The 15312-nt window shown below is 39.3% G+C and overlaps 1 protein-coding gene across 3 annotated transcripts; it reads right to left on the bottom strand.

The window, feature by feature from the left end:
• Positions 1–3946: 3946 nt before the first annotated feature.
• On the bottom strand, positions 3947–14654 carry vamp4 (vesicle-associated membrane protein 4). Of its 3 annotated transcripts, none has more exons than XM_060866713.1 (9): positions 14474–14654; positions 13275–13412; positions 12028–12129; positions 9896–9942; positions 9733–9780; positions 8823–8923; positions 5928–6007; positions 5476–5527; positions 3947–5364 (listed from the first exon to the last, which is right to left on the bottom strand). In XM_060866713.1, the coding sequence occupies exons 2-9, from the start codon at positions 13275–13277 to the stop codon at positions 5339–5341; spliced, it is 459 nt and encodes a 152-aa protein (XP_060722696.1). In that variant the 5' UTR covers positions 13278–13412; positions 14474–14654; the 3' UTR covers positions 3947–5338. The 3 variants fall into 3 exon arrangements, with proteins under 3 accessions (XP_060722696.1, XP_060722695.1, XP_060722697.1); XM_060866712.1 differs by having other exon boundaries at positions 9733–9783; positions 14474–14653; XM_060866714.1 differs by lacking the exon at positions 13275–13412 and having other exon boundaries at positions 9733–9783; positions 14474–14653.
• Between the last annotated feature and the right edge of the window lie 658 nt (positions 14655–15312).

Genomic DNA, 15312 nt, shown 5'->3' with positions numbered 1-15312 from the left:
TAAACCTGCATTTTCTTCCTATTCCACTATTACCTACAGTGTGATGGATATTTTGTAGGTAATCTATTAGGGTTTCCTCTCTTGTGATTGAGAGAACACAAATCAAACGGACTATGACCCCTGACCCCTAACCTTATGTCTACTCGGAGTCATAAATCCACGTAAATTCTTTAGATTCCGCTACACTTCAAATCAGACCTGAACAAAATACACCAACAAAACCAGCTGCATTTCCCAAGAAAGACTGGAGTTGGAAGATACATGAAGCCCTTCTTGTCTTTCCTTAATGTATTTTCTCTACTTGTGTGCACATGTATGAGTGACAGATACGGCAAAATATTATTTGTAGACACCTGACCATCACACCTTTTAGAAATCATATCTCTCTTAAATGCATACTTGTTGGGCTTTGGTTCAGACTATATGAATTGCAAATATAAGATTATTTCAGATTCATTTCTTGGTCTTAAAGATCATAAGCACTGCAATTGTAAACACAAAACATGGTTCCACCAACCATGAATCTTAAACCATTTTTTTTTGTTTTTATTTACTTTCCATCTTCTATCCCTCACTGGTGCTATTCAGCCTTTGTCTCTATGATTGACATGCTTTGATCAATTACTGCTGTGAATGTCCTCAAACTTAAGATGCCACATCCAGAACCAAACTCTCAAGTGAGGTCTCTCACTACTCCGTTCACAAAGTATGTTTATGGCCTTAAATTAAAACTGGCAGTTTGCACCTTAAGCCTCTGCCAGTTTGTGGGTGTTTTTCCATAGTGCATCCAGTTGCCATCTCTTCTCTAGGTAAATGTCATGTGCACACACATCTGGCCCACTGCTTGATGAAAACATGATTCATCAGACCAGGCCTCCTTATTCCACTGTTCCGTATTCCAGTTCTGATGCTCACGTGCCCATTATAGGAGCTTTCAGTGGTGTACAGGAGTCAGCATGGGCACTCTGAGCAATCTGCAACTACGCAGCTCCATAATCAGTAAGCAGTGCGTGTTCTGTCACCTTTCTATCATAACCAGCAATAACAAATTTAGCAACTTGTGCTACAGTAGCTCTTCTGTGGGATCAGATCAGACAGCTAGTCTTTTCTCCCCACACCCATCAGTGAGCCTTGGTGATCATAAACCTATCTCCGGTTCACTGCTTGTTCGTCCTTGGACAGATTTCGGTAGGCACTAACCCCTGCATTATGACTGATCACTTGCTGCCTAATATATTCCACCCCCATGCAAGATGCCACTGTGGCAAGATAATCAGTGTAAATGGTTTTAATGTAATGACTGGTTAACTTTATTAGGTACACTTGTACACCTGCTAATTTATGCAATCTAATCAGACAATCATGTGGCAGCAGCATCATGCAGATACATGATCAGAATGAACATCAGAATGATGGAAAACAAAGTGATCTCTGACTAACCGTGGCATGGTAGTTGGTACCAGGGATGTGGTAGCTCACTCTTTAAGGTGCTGTACTACTTGGGAGTTTGGGAGGTCATGAGATTGAATCCCAGGTCCACCGAGCTGCCACCGCTGGGCCCCTGTGCAAGGCCCTTAACCCTCAATTGCTCAGTTGTATTACTTCCTATTACTTCCTGATTGGAAGGTCATGAGATTGAATCACAGGTCCACCGAGCTGCCACTGCTGGGCCTCTGTGCAAGACCCTTAACCCTGAATTGGGTTACTACTACTATTTATACTGAGTTGTATAAATTGAAATAAAATGTAAGTCACTCTGTATAATGGTGTCTGCTAAATGCCAGAAATGTAAATGTACCAGATGCGCTGGCTGAAGCATTTTAGAAATTCCTTGGGATTTCTCATAAAAGTCTCTTGAGTTTGCACAGAACCTGCATGATTGTGTTCTTCCAGAGATAACCGGATGTGTATGAGCATGTTTAAACACTTACAAAAAGCTAAATATACTGTCAGATAAGAGTCTTTTGTTAACTTTTAGGTTGTTGAGTAATAGTGATGTGTAATAACTATGACCTGAGCTCTTCTGTCAGTGGGTCATGTGTTCTAATGCATATTATTTTAAACTCAAAACATTCCGTAACTTTAGATTATGTCTGTGACTGTCCTGTGGTTTTATACGTGTCAGGGTTCACAACCTGCTTTGGAAGAATTTGATATTCACTCATGCCTAGGGAGCAATATGTAGTGTAACTTTGACTTGCGTAACAGTCCAGAAAACAAAGAGGCTTTATTGGTTGTGACTCAACAGAGTCAGGGAAACGTACTGACTAATAGATGCTGCTGTGTCCGTGTTGGCTATTGATCCAGAGAGGTGTGGGAGGAGGAACTGCATGTTCTCCATTAAGAAGAAAGCAATAATGTTTGTTTAGTAACGTTTAGTAATGTTTGTTTTCCCCACTTATATTGAAGCACCTCGTTATAATTTCTATCATTCCCATTCCAATGTGGCAGCTTTATTCAAACAGGAAATGTGCAAACAAAAGTCTCAAACACTCGTCTGTGAGATATCCTTTCCGATAAACTGTGTTCCAGATGAAGAACATAACGTACTGGCATATTAAACATCCCAGGCACCGAGAATGATAAAAGAAGCCGGCAACATCTGGAAATGACTAACACTTCTTATGAAGCGGGTTCACATGTTCAATAACTTGGATGTTATTTTTAGAGTTTAACAATTATTGGATTTTTTTTTTTTTTTATCTTCTTTTTTTTCCCCCAGTAAATGCTTTATTCTGGTCAATGTCAGTGTGGACCATTTATTCTTAATTTACTACTTTTTTAAATTTATTTAAACTTCCTAATGACTGTCACATTTTGTTCTGAAATTACTTAACATTAAAAAATATGAACATCAGCATGAATAAAACCGTAACTTAATGTTAACATCTAGTTAAACTTAATGATTAGTTTGGACTAAAGTTAGTGACATTACAAATGGTTATTTCACAAGAATTGTACAGAAATTAGCATAAATTACAAGAAGTTGATAGGAATGAAATGAATCAGTAAATAGGGCATCGGTATTTATCATGGAATAACGTAGACATTAGATGACGAATCATAATTATCTATATGTATCCAGAAAACCTAGATAGGAAATAAATGTAAAAATAAATAAATGTAAAAAATACTATATTAATTAAAACACATTTTTTGGGGGGCAGGTGTCTTAAGGAAATATGTAATAACTTTTTTATATACTTATTTTGTATTTTAAACATTCTGTAGTAAACAACTTTTCATTGTCATGAAACACTAGTAACCTCATTTTTAACCAAGGATTTATAGAGAGCATGCTGGGAGATTTGAGAGTATGGAGACTTGAATAAGTTTCAAACCAGAAGCCCAGCAGTTGGACTCAGACCTGTACTTCTTTAGCTTGACGTTTTCAGCAGGTCTTGATGCACCACATCGATACAAACTTCTTGAGTAAAGCTGATGTGATGCAGTGAGATGGAAAAATAAAGTGGGATATAAAGTGACTGTGACAAAGAAACTGAATACTGTTCCATCTCCTCCATCTCCCTATAAATAGGCTGGTTATTGATGCAGCATTTAATGTGTCTTTGTGCTGGTTGCCATGGTTGGCTTGGTGCTGGTGCCTAGCAGAGACCTGCACAAACCAAATACACGCTGGCAAAGAGAACAGAGCCAACGGGAAATACGTTGGATGGAAGAGAGACGCGGTATTAAAACAGGATAAAGGGCAAAAGGAAATAAAAACTGGAATGATGAGAGTTTTAAAATGGAAGCAGTTTTAGTAGTGACCTGGGACTGGTATTGAGCAGTGGAATCTATTAAAAAACACAAATAATGCAATTTACAGTAGAAGAAAGAGAGCAGAGGAACGAAGAGAGACATCAGTGAGGGTTGTTTTAGTTCAGGGTGGCAGACGTCTCCGTTTCATCTTTTTTTTTTTTGTCTGAAAAGCATCCAGCCGGACTCGCCTTTAAAAGCAATTTATTTCAAAACGCAAAAGTAATTCACAGTCTATTAATGCACTTTCCCCATCTTTAAGTTATGGATATTTACATATAAATTAAATACAAAAGAATAGTACATCATTAAAGCGATACAAATTTTACACAGGTCTCTGTGTTTTTCCTGTTAACAACAAAACCATTAAGAGCAACTCCACTATAGGCTGTACATATCTGATTACTCATCTAACCCACTTTCTAAACTCAAAACACTGTGCTCGTTCTTCCTCGAGTAAGATTAAAGGCTTTTAAAATCCCATGTGTGGGTAAAGAAGCATATCGTTTCCATATGACCTGTCCAAAAAAATACTGCAGTTAAGTCTGGTCCTACTTTACTGGATATATTCAGTGTGAGGCAGCTTGAGTCGTTTGGTTTACGAGATTTACGTCTATGAGGTGTGTGTGAACGTGTGGTGTGTGTGTGTGTGTGTGTGTATAGATATTTATAAGCTACAGATTCGAATTTCCACTCGTTTCATCACCTCATTGCTGGAAGTCATCAGATGAGTATTCAGGTTTGCATGGCCTTACACCTTAATGAAGCTCAAAAAAAGCAGCAAGAATAAATTATCAAAATTAGTAGAAACAGAGCTAGATTACTTACACCTTTTATAAGAAGTGCTCAGTGAAAACCAAAACGTACAACTCACCACAATTAGCCGTGATCATTTACCTTTAAATAAAACAAACAAAAAAAAAACTTGCCAATAACTTAAAAAAAAAAAAAAAAGTATTTCCTTTAAGAGAACTTGATTACAGAAGCAGATGTTTAGTTAAGAGGCTTTTTTTTTCTGTGCCAGTGGATCTTGGTTTAACTCTAATAATGTGTTTTAATGAGATCTTATCAACAGTACAGAGTGAAGGGGGAAGGCTTCCTCTCCTGCGTGGTGACCTACTTCTACTAAATGGGGGTGAACAGATGATAGGTGTGTGTTTGTGAGGGCTGGTGAGCATGAGAGGAATGGCTGAGGTCTTTGTTTTGTCAGACGACAGTATAATAATAAAATCGGATATAAACTGTAAGACTAAGATTGATTCTAGTTTTAGAAACACTACGATGTATATACATTTACTGCATGAGGAGGATACAGTGCGGTGTTGGATGTAATCTGGGGTGGACCGCTTGCAATGGCGTGTGGCCTTTTGTCAAAGAACATTCTCCTTAAACATGTGTACATACACACACATACACACACATACACACACACACAAGCTCTTCACTGTCCCAGGGTTGATGATCCTGCTGAATCTTCAGTCGGTCTTGCAGCGTCCCGTTCTTGTGTGGAGGAATGACAAAAGAAGATGAGGAGGATGGAGGAAGAGTAAGATGAAGCCTCCAACCTCCATCCAGGAAACTAGTGATATCGCAGTATCACAGGGACTACGTGGAAATGAGAGAAAGAGAGGAAAAAGAAAAAAAAAAAATCATTATTTTGTTCACTGCGTTCAGCTAAGTATAATATTGATCTGAGAGACAAGACTGTATACGTACTAATTATAATAAGCAGCAATACGACTATCACTAACGCCACGATCATCTTCATCTGAGGGAGCAAGGAGGGGGAGGATTAGTGCTGTGTCATTTAACATGGAAAAGGAAAAACAGAAACTGGACTTCCAAAGAAATCTGGTAAATATATAGGTTTTATAAAACAGGCTCGGTTTTCACACAAGTGCCTGGGTCATAGTTATCCATCATCTTTAAATATATAATAAGGTAAAGGTTAATAATAAACACACAAGTTTCAGAAATCTTTAATAGATTGAAATTCTATTAGAATTATAAAATTGGAACATCTCTTAAATTCATTATTACTTCTACTTGTGGATTTGTGAATTAAATTTTCTACAACAGCCCCATGCACGGTCTGTCCGACTGACTGACTGACTGTCTGTCTGTCTGTCTTTTATTTAATGGAAGCTGGAAGTTACTAGACGACGAACCTTTATGTCCCTCCACCACATCCTCCGGTGCAGCTGTTTGGCCCGGCTGCTGAACGCAGATGCGTTGTCCGACAGACTCTCTGGAAATCACGTGAGCACGAAACAGACAATCAAAAACACTTTGGTCTAGACGTGTAATTCACTGAAGAACAGGACATGATTATGCAACATAAAAGCATTCAGTATTTATTTATAAAACTAGGACTCTGAAAGAACCAAAAAATATGCACTGTGATGATGTCCTGCCCATCCCACTACACCTGGATGAGCTGCAGAACATCAGGCAAATTTCAAAGACTAGAAAATTGTGGAAAGAAAAGTGTGTGTATGAGAGAGAGAGAGAGAGAGAGAGCGAGAACGTGGACCCTCACCCTACCCACCCCCACTTATGTAACAGCCCTACTGGGATCACGATTACCGGCCCAGTCTGTGTCCAGGAACTACATGTTGACGTTCTCTGAGCAGAGAATCTAGCTTGGCTTTGTTTCTTTGTCTGGAATTCTCAGTGAATCTCACTAACAAGCACCAGAATAACGATAGTAAATTAAAAGGCACGTTGTCGGGCGATATTTCGCACCGCTCTCCTTCTCGCTAATGGCATCATCGCTTGAGGTTCACAACCTTTATTCGGTTTGACGTTGGCTTTTTAACGAGCTCAGAAAACGAGAGTTCCAAAGACGGACACGCTGTGTGTCACTGTGCCTGCTGGGATGGCAAACAAGTACAGGTATAAACAACAAGATCAAAACAAGCAGCAACTTTCCCTTCGCTCAAGGCCAAGTACAATTATCTGAACGAGTCCACAGAGCGGTGCCGAGGCAAAGCAGCATTCCTGAGGAGCCTGTGACTGGCTGAAATACGTAGAACTAAATATTTATACTTCGTTGAAGCCTAGACCTGTTCGGAACACGTTTCTGTTTATTGACGGCTGACGCATTGGCGTATATGATGTAAGAAACTGCCATCTGGTTGCAAGCTCTTTGCATCTAAACAACATCGCATTATATTGTTACTATGTTGTTATAACCACTCATTGAATGCATTTTAAATGAAATTGAAGCCATACTTATTTGTCCAAAGCATTACTGTTTTATAGTTTATATACCTGTGGCCATCTATCGCTAACCGTATAAACCTCTTACAAACTTATAGCTGACTAAACCCCAGTAAGTTATTAGGCTCATGGTGACTTTTTTGCAGGTACGCTGCTTTATATTGTTTGATGAGCAAAGCATCTGGTCTTTGCCATGCTGTTGAGTAGCTTATAGAACCCTCTGGTCTAATGTTTCTCTACACATTGCTCTAGGTTCCTTTGAGACATGTCGAAAACCTTGCGATATTTCACAGCGATATCTGTTCTTGTGAACGTGATGCAATTAACAGTCATTATATTAGAGATCGCGTCATCGGTCCCGTTAATCGACACGTATACAACGTGAACGCTGTCCAAGAAAACAGCCTGCACTTGCTCCTCTACTCCTCCTGGATTATAAACACTGGCGACAACATGGAGAAAACATTTCATCTCAAAATCAAAGTCAAGATGTGAATATTCTCCTTAATAACAAATGACTAGAAGGAAGGATTTTGGGGGTAAAACTGCAGTACAGTGTCAATACAGTCCTTTCAAAGGAAAGTTTTTGTGTGAGTAAAGTTTATTTTTTTAATTTTTTTTTTTTTTTTTTTTTTTTTTTTTTTTTAAAAAAATAAAGTGTATGTAAACTTTTCTAGTGTCTACTTCTTAACTTAAACAGACAAGTGGCAGAATTTTCCTCAGACACCTGGTGTTTTTGTGCATTCCCAGCCCCTAGCTTTGTACCATGACTGGTTAGTCTGTGCTATCTGGTGTAAGACACCACATGGTGCTTTTAATTACTTTTAATTATTATGACCTGTATAATTATTTGTGAGTTGCCCTGTTTTTTCCCTTGAAAATTTTTCCCTTCATTATTTTCATCTGAAGTTTTTCAGTAGCATCACCAATACCAAAAATGATCCAGTACTTGTCTATTGTTTTCATTTCATAATGAACTAAAAGCTAAAAACTACAACTAACTAGCCCAAAGATTACTAATATGAGATTCTTGATAGTCAGTTGGATGAAATCAGCACACGTTTGGATCTTAAAATGCAGAGCTCCAAAGCAATATATGTAAAAGTTAGCAGGTCTACTCTGTTATTTACAACACGATCTCCAGAGACACTCGATCCTTTCCCAATGCTTTGCCTCAGACTTTCACAGAGACAAAAACATCCTTGACTGATCTACCTCATAAACGTTTACTGAACTGCAAACCAAGGGAGATAAAACTAAACACTAAAGCAGGAGATGTATTCAGTGTGAACCAGGAGTGACACATGGCTGTCTCAAATAACCTAGATCAGTGTTTCCTAAGCCAGAAATGTTTGCCCTTTCCCAGATCCCAGTATAATTATACTGCTATTCAGTGTTGTTTGGTCCAAGCATGTTGGTAGCTGGAACAGAGCCCGTGTGGACTATATTGAGAAACTCTTCCCTAGATACACATTTAAGAGCAGATTCAAATCACTTATTGTATTAAAATCCGCCAGCTATGACTAAGAAGACCACAAAATTCGTTTAATGGTTAAAAACAGATTTCGTTATGAGAAGTCGTTGTGTGGATCTGAGAGATTTTGGCTTAAAACATTCAAATACATATTGGTTTCTGAAAGTCAATACCGAGCCACAGATTTTCTTTGGTTGTAGAGGAAACGAGAGGAAAAAAAAACAAACAAACATTGGTAACCACTAGACTACTGATCCTACATTAGCCATGTCTGCCTTGTGCCATGTGCCCCAGACACTTTGGTGATTGATTTGTAAATCCCTTGTACTCGATTATGTTCACTTTGGTGACTGTTTGTACATCTCACCAGATTTATCCTGCAGGTCTTCTAAGCGCTCTCCACGTTCAATCACCTTGGAGATGTTCTCCTGCATCACATCGATGACCTCATCAACCTGAGACTGCACCCTGATGCACAAAAGACCAGAAAGAGAGTTTCACAGGATTTAGTAAGTGTTAGTACACTGAAATCATATCAGGAGAGGATGTGTTGACTTTATATAGAGATATATTGTACAACAGTGGTGCATGAGGCAGGCTATTTTGATCTATAATGTTTCTAGACAAGCTTGAGTTTAAAATGATAAAAGTACAGAACAAACCTGCAGTCATTGACATGTGCTGAGCCTATCACCTGCTACAAAAATGTGCTTCACCTCCTACCACCCACAGTTGTACTACTCGCTCCGATGGTCTGGGACACCAAAACACTGGTCAGGCCAAGGGTGGTGGCCAACACTGGAAACCTCACATTGGCTTACTTAAACAATTTGCAGCATGGCTGCATGGGCTGAACCACACCAGAAGCCTGAGCGTTAGTGGAACTTAACGACGTGGCACAAACTCAAAACAAAAGTTCATACCAATACCACATCCCTAAACGTCAACATCTTGGGCTAGGACAAAAACCAAAATATGTGTGTATGCATTCCATGTAATGTTTTGAATTACACACTTCCAAATGCAATTGTTCTGGTCTGGTATTATTCTGTATTCTGGTCCTGGTAGCCCAAATAGTGATAAAACCTTCCTATTTTCTGGCCATTAGTGTGAATGCAGGCTGGGCAGGTCTGTGAAAAGTATGTCTCCATCACTGGAAAAGCGTGTGTTTTCAGAGATCCGTTTATGGGAAGTTATGTAAGGTCACCAGGACTGAAATTCAAGCCATGTGCAGGAGAAAGTATTGTGTGTGTGTGTTGCCTCTGATGATAACTTACTGTCTAATTTTGTCATTCTGGGGGGCAAATCTGGGTCCAGTTGGTCCTCTTCTGTCAGGAAAAAAGAACCGTGGTCTTATTTTGAATCATTTCAACATGCAATGTTAAAATCTGTCACATTTAAATGCAAACGTGTGTGTGTGTGTGTGTGTGTGAGACTCACAAAAAGAAGTCTTCCTCCTCATCAGAGTCTTCCTCCAGCAAGTTTCTCTGTTAAAGGGGAAGGTCAGATCAGTGCAATATATGTAAATAACATTTAACTCCACTTTATTTGTATATCACTTTGAATGGTGTCACTGCTGTCACTAAGCAGCTCAAACAGAAATATATCAATTCAGGAGATACAATTTTAGTTCATACATTGATCAATTTATCCCTAATAATCAAGCCAGTGGTGATGGCGATGAGGAAAAGTCTCTCTGAGACGATACAAGGAGGAAATCTTGAGCGGAACCAGCCACAAAAAGAAAGAAAAGCCTTTATTTTGTACAGGTAGAGATGTGGATGAGGAATATCTGCTTCACATTAGAATTTTACTGTGTTACTGTGACCAAATGCATACTTTAGCTGATTACAGATAACCGAGAGCTGTTCGAGAAGGTGGGAGAGGTTTAACAGACTTACATAACACTGTAACTGCACCCAGACTCCATGTGCAGGTCTGGAGTGTTTTGTCTGCTGTTTCCCCAGTGGCACGGCTCTTATGCAGTCATATAAATACAAACCTGTCTCTTTTTTAGAAACGGGGTAAGAATCAACAGTGCTTGTGTAACGACCACCTGAGGGAGGTTATTAGATAAATATCAGTTCAGGCGATCCGACTTTGCAGATGTTTGAACGGGAATATTTATGAGGAAAACTTGAGAAGTCTTTTCTTTGGAAGTACTAAAGCTCGTTATTGTCAGCCGACATTTTGCAGCTGGTTGTCTGACAGACCCGAATACGGTGATGACAGCAACGAGAACAGCGTTGTATCGAGGATTTCTGCGCAAGCTAGAGAGTCCAGAGTAGACAGATATTCTCTAAAAAGTGTGAATGAAGTTAGCAAGATGTTTACTCCTGTGTAAACCCAAAGCCCATGATGTATCCATGTTATTTTATAGCTGGGATTTTTAACCTCCTAATGTTAGAAATCTCTTCTGCCATCTCTTTCCTCATTGAACTCCTTTTATGTGTTTGCGCCTCATGCAGAGACATGCAGGTAGACTGATGGTTATATGGTTTTGTTTAATGTCATGTGGACAGTAATTTAGAGATATAACATTCTAAAAGGGAAAAAGGAAAGGAGAATTGAGTTGTTTAATGCAAGGACAAATACATGAGAATGAGCCACAGACATGGACTGGTAGTCATTACCGGTGATCTGTTGGGAGGAAAAAAGTGTGTGTAGAAAAATGGAAACACATAAAATGCATTAATGTTCTGAATGTCAGTAGAAGGCAGTGATGAGATGCTTTAGCAATATACAGACATTTTGTTTACTGAGTGGACAACTATGCATCTAGTGACATTAGAGGTTTAATGATTTAACCTTCATCCCTAGTGGTTCACTATTTGTTTCTAACTCTCCCAACCCCTCTCTCTCTCTCTCTCTCTCTCTCTCTCTCTTTTTGCTCACGCCTTAACTGACTCGACTCACGTGAAGAATGTTCCTTGGTGCCTTTTATCTAACTTAAAATAAATGTACAATAATGTACGTACAAACACTATATGGTCAAAGGTTTGTGGAGACCTGACGTCCACATGACGTGGATCTTCCCCAAACTGTAGGCACAAAGATGGAAGCACTGTATTGTCTGGAACATCTCTGTATACTGTAGAACGACAATGTACCTGTGCACAAAGCACAGACTCAATGAAGACATGGTGTGTTAAGGTTCAAGAGAAGAACTTGAGTGTCCTGCACAGAGCCCGGACTCTGACTCAATCCCACTGAACACCTTTGGGATGAACTGGAACACCAACTGAACCCCAGACCTCTTCACTCTTACAACATCAGTGTCTGATCTCACTAATGCTCTTGTAGCTGAATGATCACTAATCCCCACAGACACACACTCCATGGAATGGAATCTAATGGAAAACCTTCACAGAAAAGAAGAGTGGAGCTTGTAATAACAGCAAAATGAGAATAAATCAGTTTCTTCTGTAGCCATTTTGCATAACTACGATTCACTACAGAATCTTCCGCTCTCACCAAATCCAGTCTTAAAACCATGGTCTATGGTGTCCAGGATTGAAGCCTGATTTAGACTCAAATATTCCCACAATGCCTTGCAATGTGATATGGCTTACCCTTTCACTGCGCACAGAGCCGGTGACCTCGTCATCGTTCAGGTGCCGCTTAAATTTGGGAGGCATGCTGGCGTCAATCTGCTCCTCCCTCTCTGGCTCCCTCTTGCAGGACCACAGGGGAAAAAGAAAAAAAAAAATCATCCATCCATTATAGCCTACACCTTCAGAAATTATTTAACAAACACAAGAAATTGCACAACTTTACATTCCCCTATAGTGTGGGATATATCTCTATTATAACCTAGGACTGAATAAAAGCTGTCAGAGATAACATGTTAAAAGAAGCAGATTTAGAGAGATTTAGATGTACCAGGAAGAAAGTTGTAATTGAGATGGCCCGGAAAAATATTATTTAGAAAAGCTGTGGTTGTTCGCGACAAATCTGTTCTATGTAAAGCAGTTAGCGTCATACAGATGCTAAGATGATAATTATACAAATGATAATTATAATATTTTTTGTAATAACATATCCTAATCATTTTCCCTTTTCAGAAATAACATGCTTGAAAGAAAGTTAAATTATCTGCTAAAAGAACAATTTCAAGTTTGAAATTAATTTATCAAACAAAAACAAAAAAAAAATCCTGTAAATTAAAAAAAAAAAAAAAACGGCTATTTTTTTTCTTATATTTCAAAACATTTTGGAAATAAAGATCATTCGAAAATTCCATGGCAACATTCAAAAGCGTTTCTCCTACAAATACACGGCAGGTACACAAAGCTTTACTTCTCACCAGAGACTTCCATGGAAAAACTTAAAATAAATGATTGTGTCAGCTCCTATAGTTGGGTCCTATTGTTGACCAACACTGCAGATATATAGAGATATAGTGTGAACACGGGACACGAATCATCTGGAATCCTTGACTTGGATAACTGTGGATACATCAATACTAAAGAGGTTTGGAAACTGGGATTGATGCATTCCTACCTGAAGAAGATTCTTCGTCTGCTTTTACTAATCCGTGTCAACGAACACTTTTAATGCAAGTGTATGAATGGAAAACGGACAATATCAAGATCCACTGGTCCGTTTTCCCTCCAACATCTAAAAGCTTCTACTAAATTACAGAATACAGACACTGTTTTCATTCTTGAATATCTCTTGAGGCAAAGAGACAAGCTGATAAAGGTAATCTGTCAAACATCATTGTGCAGTAACTCATCCCCAGTAAAACAACCCCCTAAAAAAACATCCCTCTGGCACTCCCACCCCTTCACCCAAATACAGGATGGAGGTCTGGTACCATTGAATCCACTGTCCTCTCTTTGAAATTGCTTTCTGCTTGTTGTGTTGGAAAAAGTGGATGGAAAACAGATTGTCTTCTGGCCCACGTTCACGGCGAACAATCCAGAAATCAGGAGAAGAGAGGGGGGTTGCAAAACTGGGGATGCAAAGTCAAAAGCAGGGAAATAAATAAAAAGAGAGAGAGAGAGAGAGAGAGAGAGAGAGAGAGAGAGAGAGAGAGAGAGAGAGAGAAGCACTTGTGTAAAAAGGAAGGAGAAAGACGCAGGAAGAAACACACCAAGAATATTGACATATATTTAATATTCATACTCCAATGAATAGATCCCTCAAGTAAAGAATATGTTAAAACCTTGATGCAGCTCTAAAGACTATGGTTATGATCCAGGATATGACCGAACTGGTTTATTCTGAAGGTGTCCAGAAAAACATGGTTGAAGACCAAATAAAGAGATGATGAAGATGATGATGAGGATGATGCTTTACCACAGAGGGTAGATATAAAAGGTCATTTTATGTTCATCCACTGACACTAAAAACAGTGTAACAGAGCTTTCACCAGCTGTATCACCTTTTTTTTTTTAAAAAAAAAAAACAAAAACAAAAAACACTACTACCTTTTAATTTAATATAGAATCAGTACAGTGAAGCTAACTAGTCAGTAGCTAACACAGCTTAGCCGAATTAGCCGACTTATCTTGTCTAAATTCGGACAATACCACCTTTTTATGATTTATAAAAAGGTTTCAAAACAAATATTAGCAACAGCCAAACTAATGCTGAATTCGTGCTAAATCCAGGTCGAGCTAAATGGCACCGTTAGCTAGTTAGCTAAACACCGGCTGTGTCTCAATCCGCACACTAGTGCACTACATAGTGTGTAAGAACAGCACTGACTCTGATGTAGCATACTGTACTATTTAGCACGCTAGTGTAGTAAACAGCTCGGTATTAAAGCCTTACCCTGGCTTTCAGGTGCTACAATGTACATGTTTAGCTATTGATACAGCGTCTAATTTACAGTATGCAGGCAGAAGTAAATAAAACAGGCACAAAATAAAATACTAAGCAGATGATAGAAAAAAATAATAAATAAATAAAAAAGCCAAGCCGCTAATACAGCTATGTCTGTGCATCTCAGTACCACATACACAGGCCTCTGTGAGTAAACACCATCAGACCCGTGATATCCGCATCTACCTTTAGTTTGTTGTCCTTGTGGGTCGAGTGTTCAGTTTACAACACGGTTACAGGTCAGCAAACCTGTAAAGGAGCTGATGTTGTGTTGTAAGCTGTAACGAGCTGCTGCTTGACCGGGAAACAACGCAGTGATTCCCTTCTCATATGACCAGGAAGTGAACGACGACACACACACACGCACGCGCGCGCGCGCACACACACAGCTGGATCAGCTGCACGTTATAAACATGACCTTAAAGTCGTAGGCAGGTCCTTATACAACCGGATATGGGATGCTTTAATATTATCAGACACGATTATAGTCTGTGTGCTCCACATTTGTATCCTCAGTTGAATTATTAAGAAACTTAATCTCATTCTTGAATGATATTAGGTTGGTACACACCACAACAGGTGACAGGTGAGACTGGGATGTGTCACCTCTAGCATTCGGACAATCAGCACCGGCGCTCCACAGGGATGTGTACTCTCCCCACTGCTATTCTCCCTCTACACTAATGACTGCACTTCAAATGACCAAACTGTTAAACTCCTGAAATTTGCAGATGATACTATGCTCATCTGTCTCACCCAAGATAGCGAGGAGTCTGCATATGGTTGTGCAGTCAGAACAGCCTAGAGCTAAACACCATCAAAACTGTGGCAATGAAAGTGTACTTTAGGAAAGACCCCTCAATACTACTCCCCCTCAGAATATCCAACAGCCCAGTGTCATCTGTAGAGTCCTTCAAGTTTCTGGGCACTACCATTTCCCAAGACCCGAAATGGGAGTGCAACATAAACTCATTAAAAAGGCCCAGCAGAGGATGTACTTTCTACGTCAATTAAAAAAATCACTA

Source organism: Tachysurus vachellii, chromosome 3, assembly GCF_030014155.1.
Source record: "Tachysurus vachellii isolate PV-2020 chromosome 3, HZAU_Pvac_v1, whole genome shotgun sequence".
NCBI classification, from domain to species: Eukaryota; Metazoa; Chordata; class Actinopteri; order Siluriformes; family Bagridae; genus Tachysurus; species Tachysurus vachellii.
This window is presented reverse-complemented; position numbering and strand designations above follow the sequence as displayed.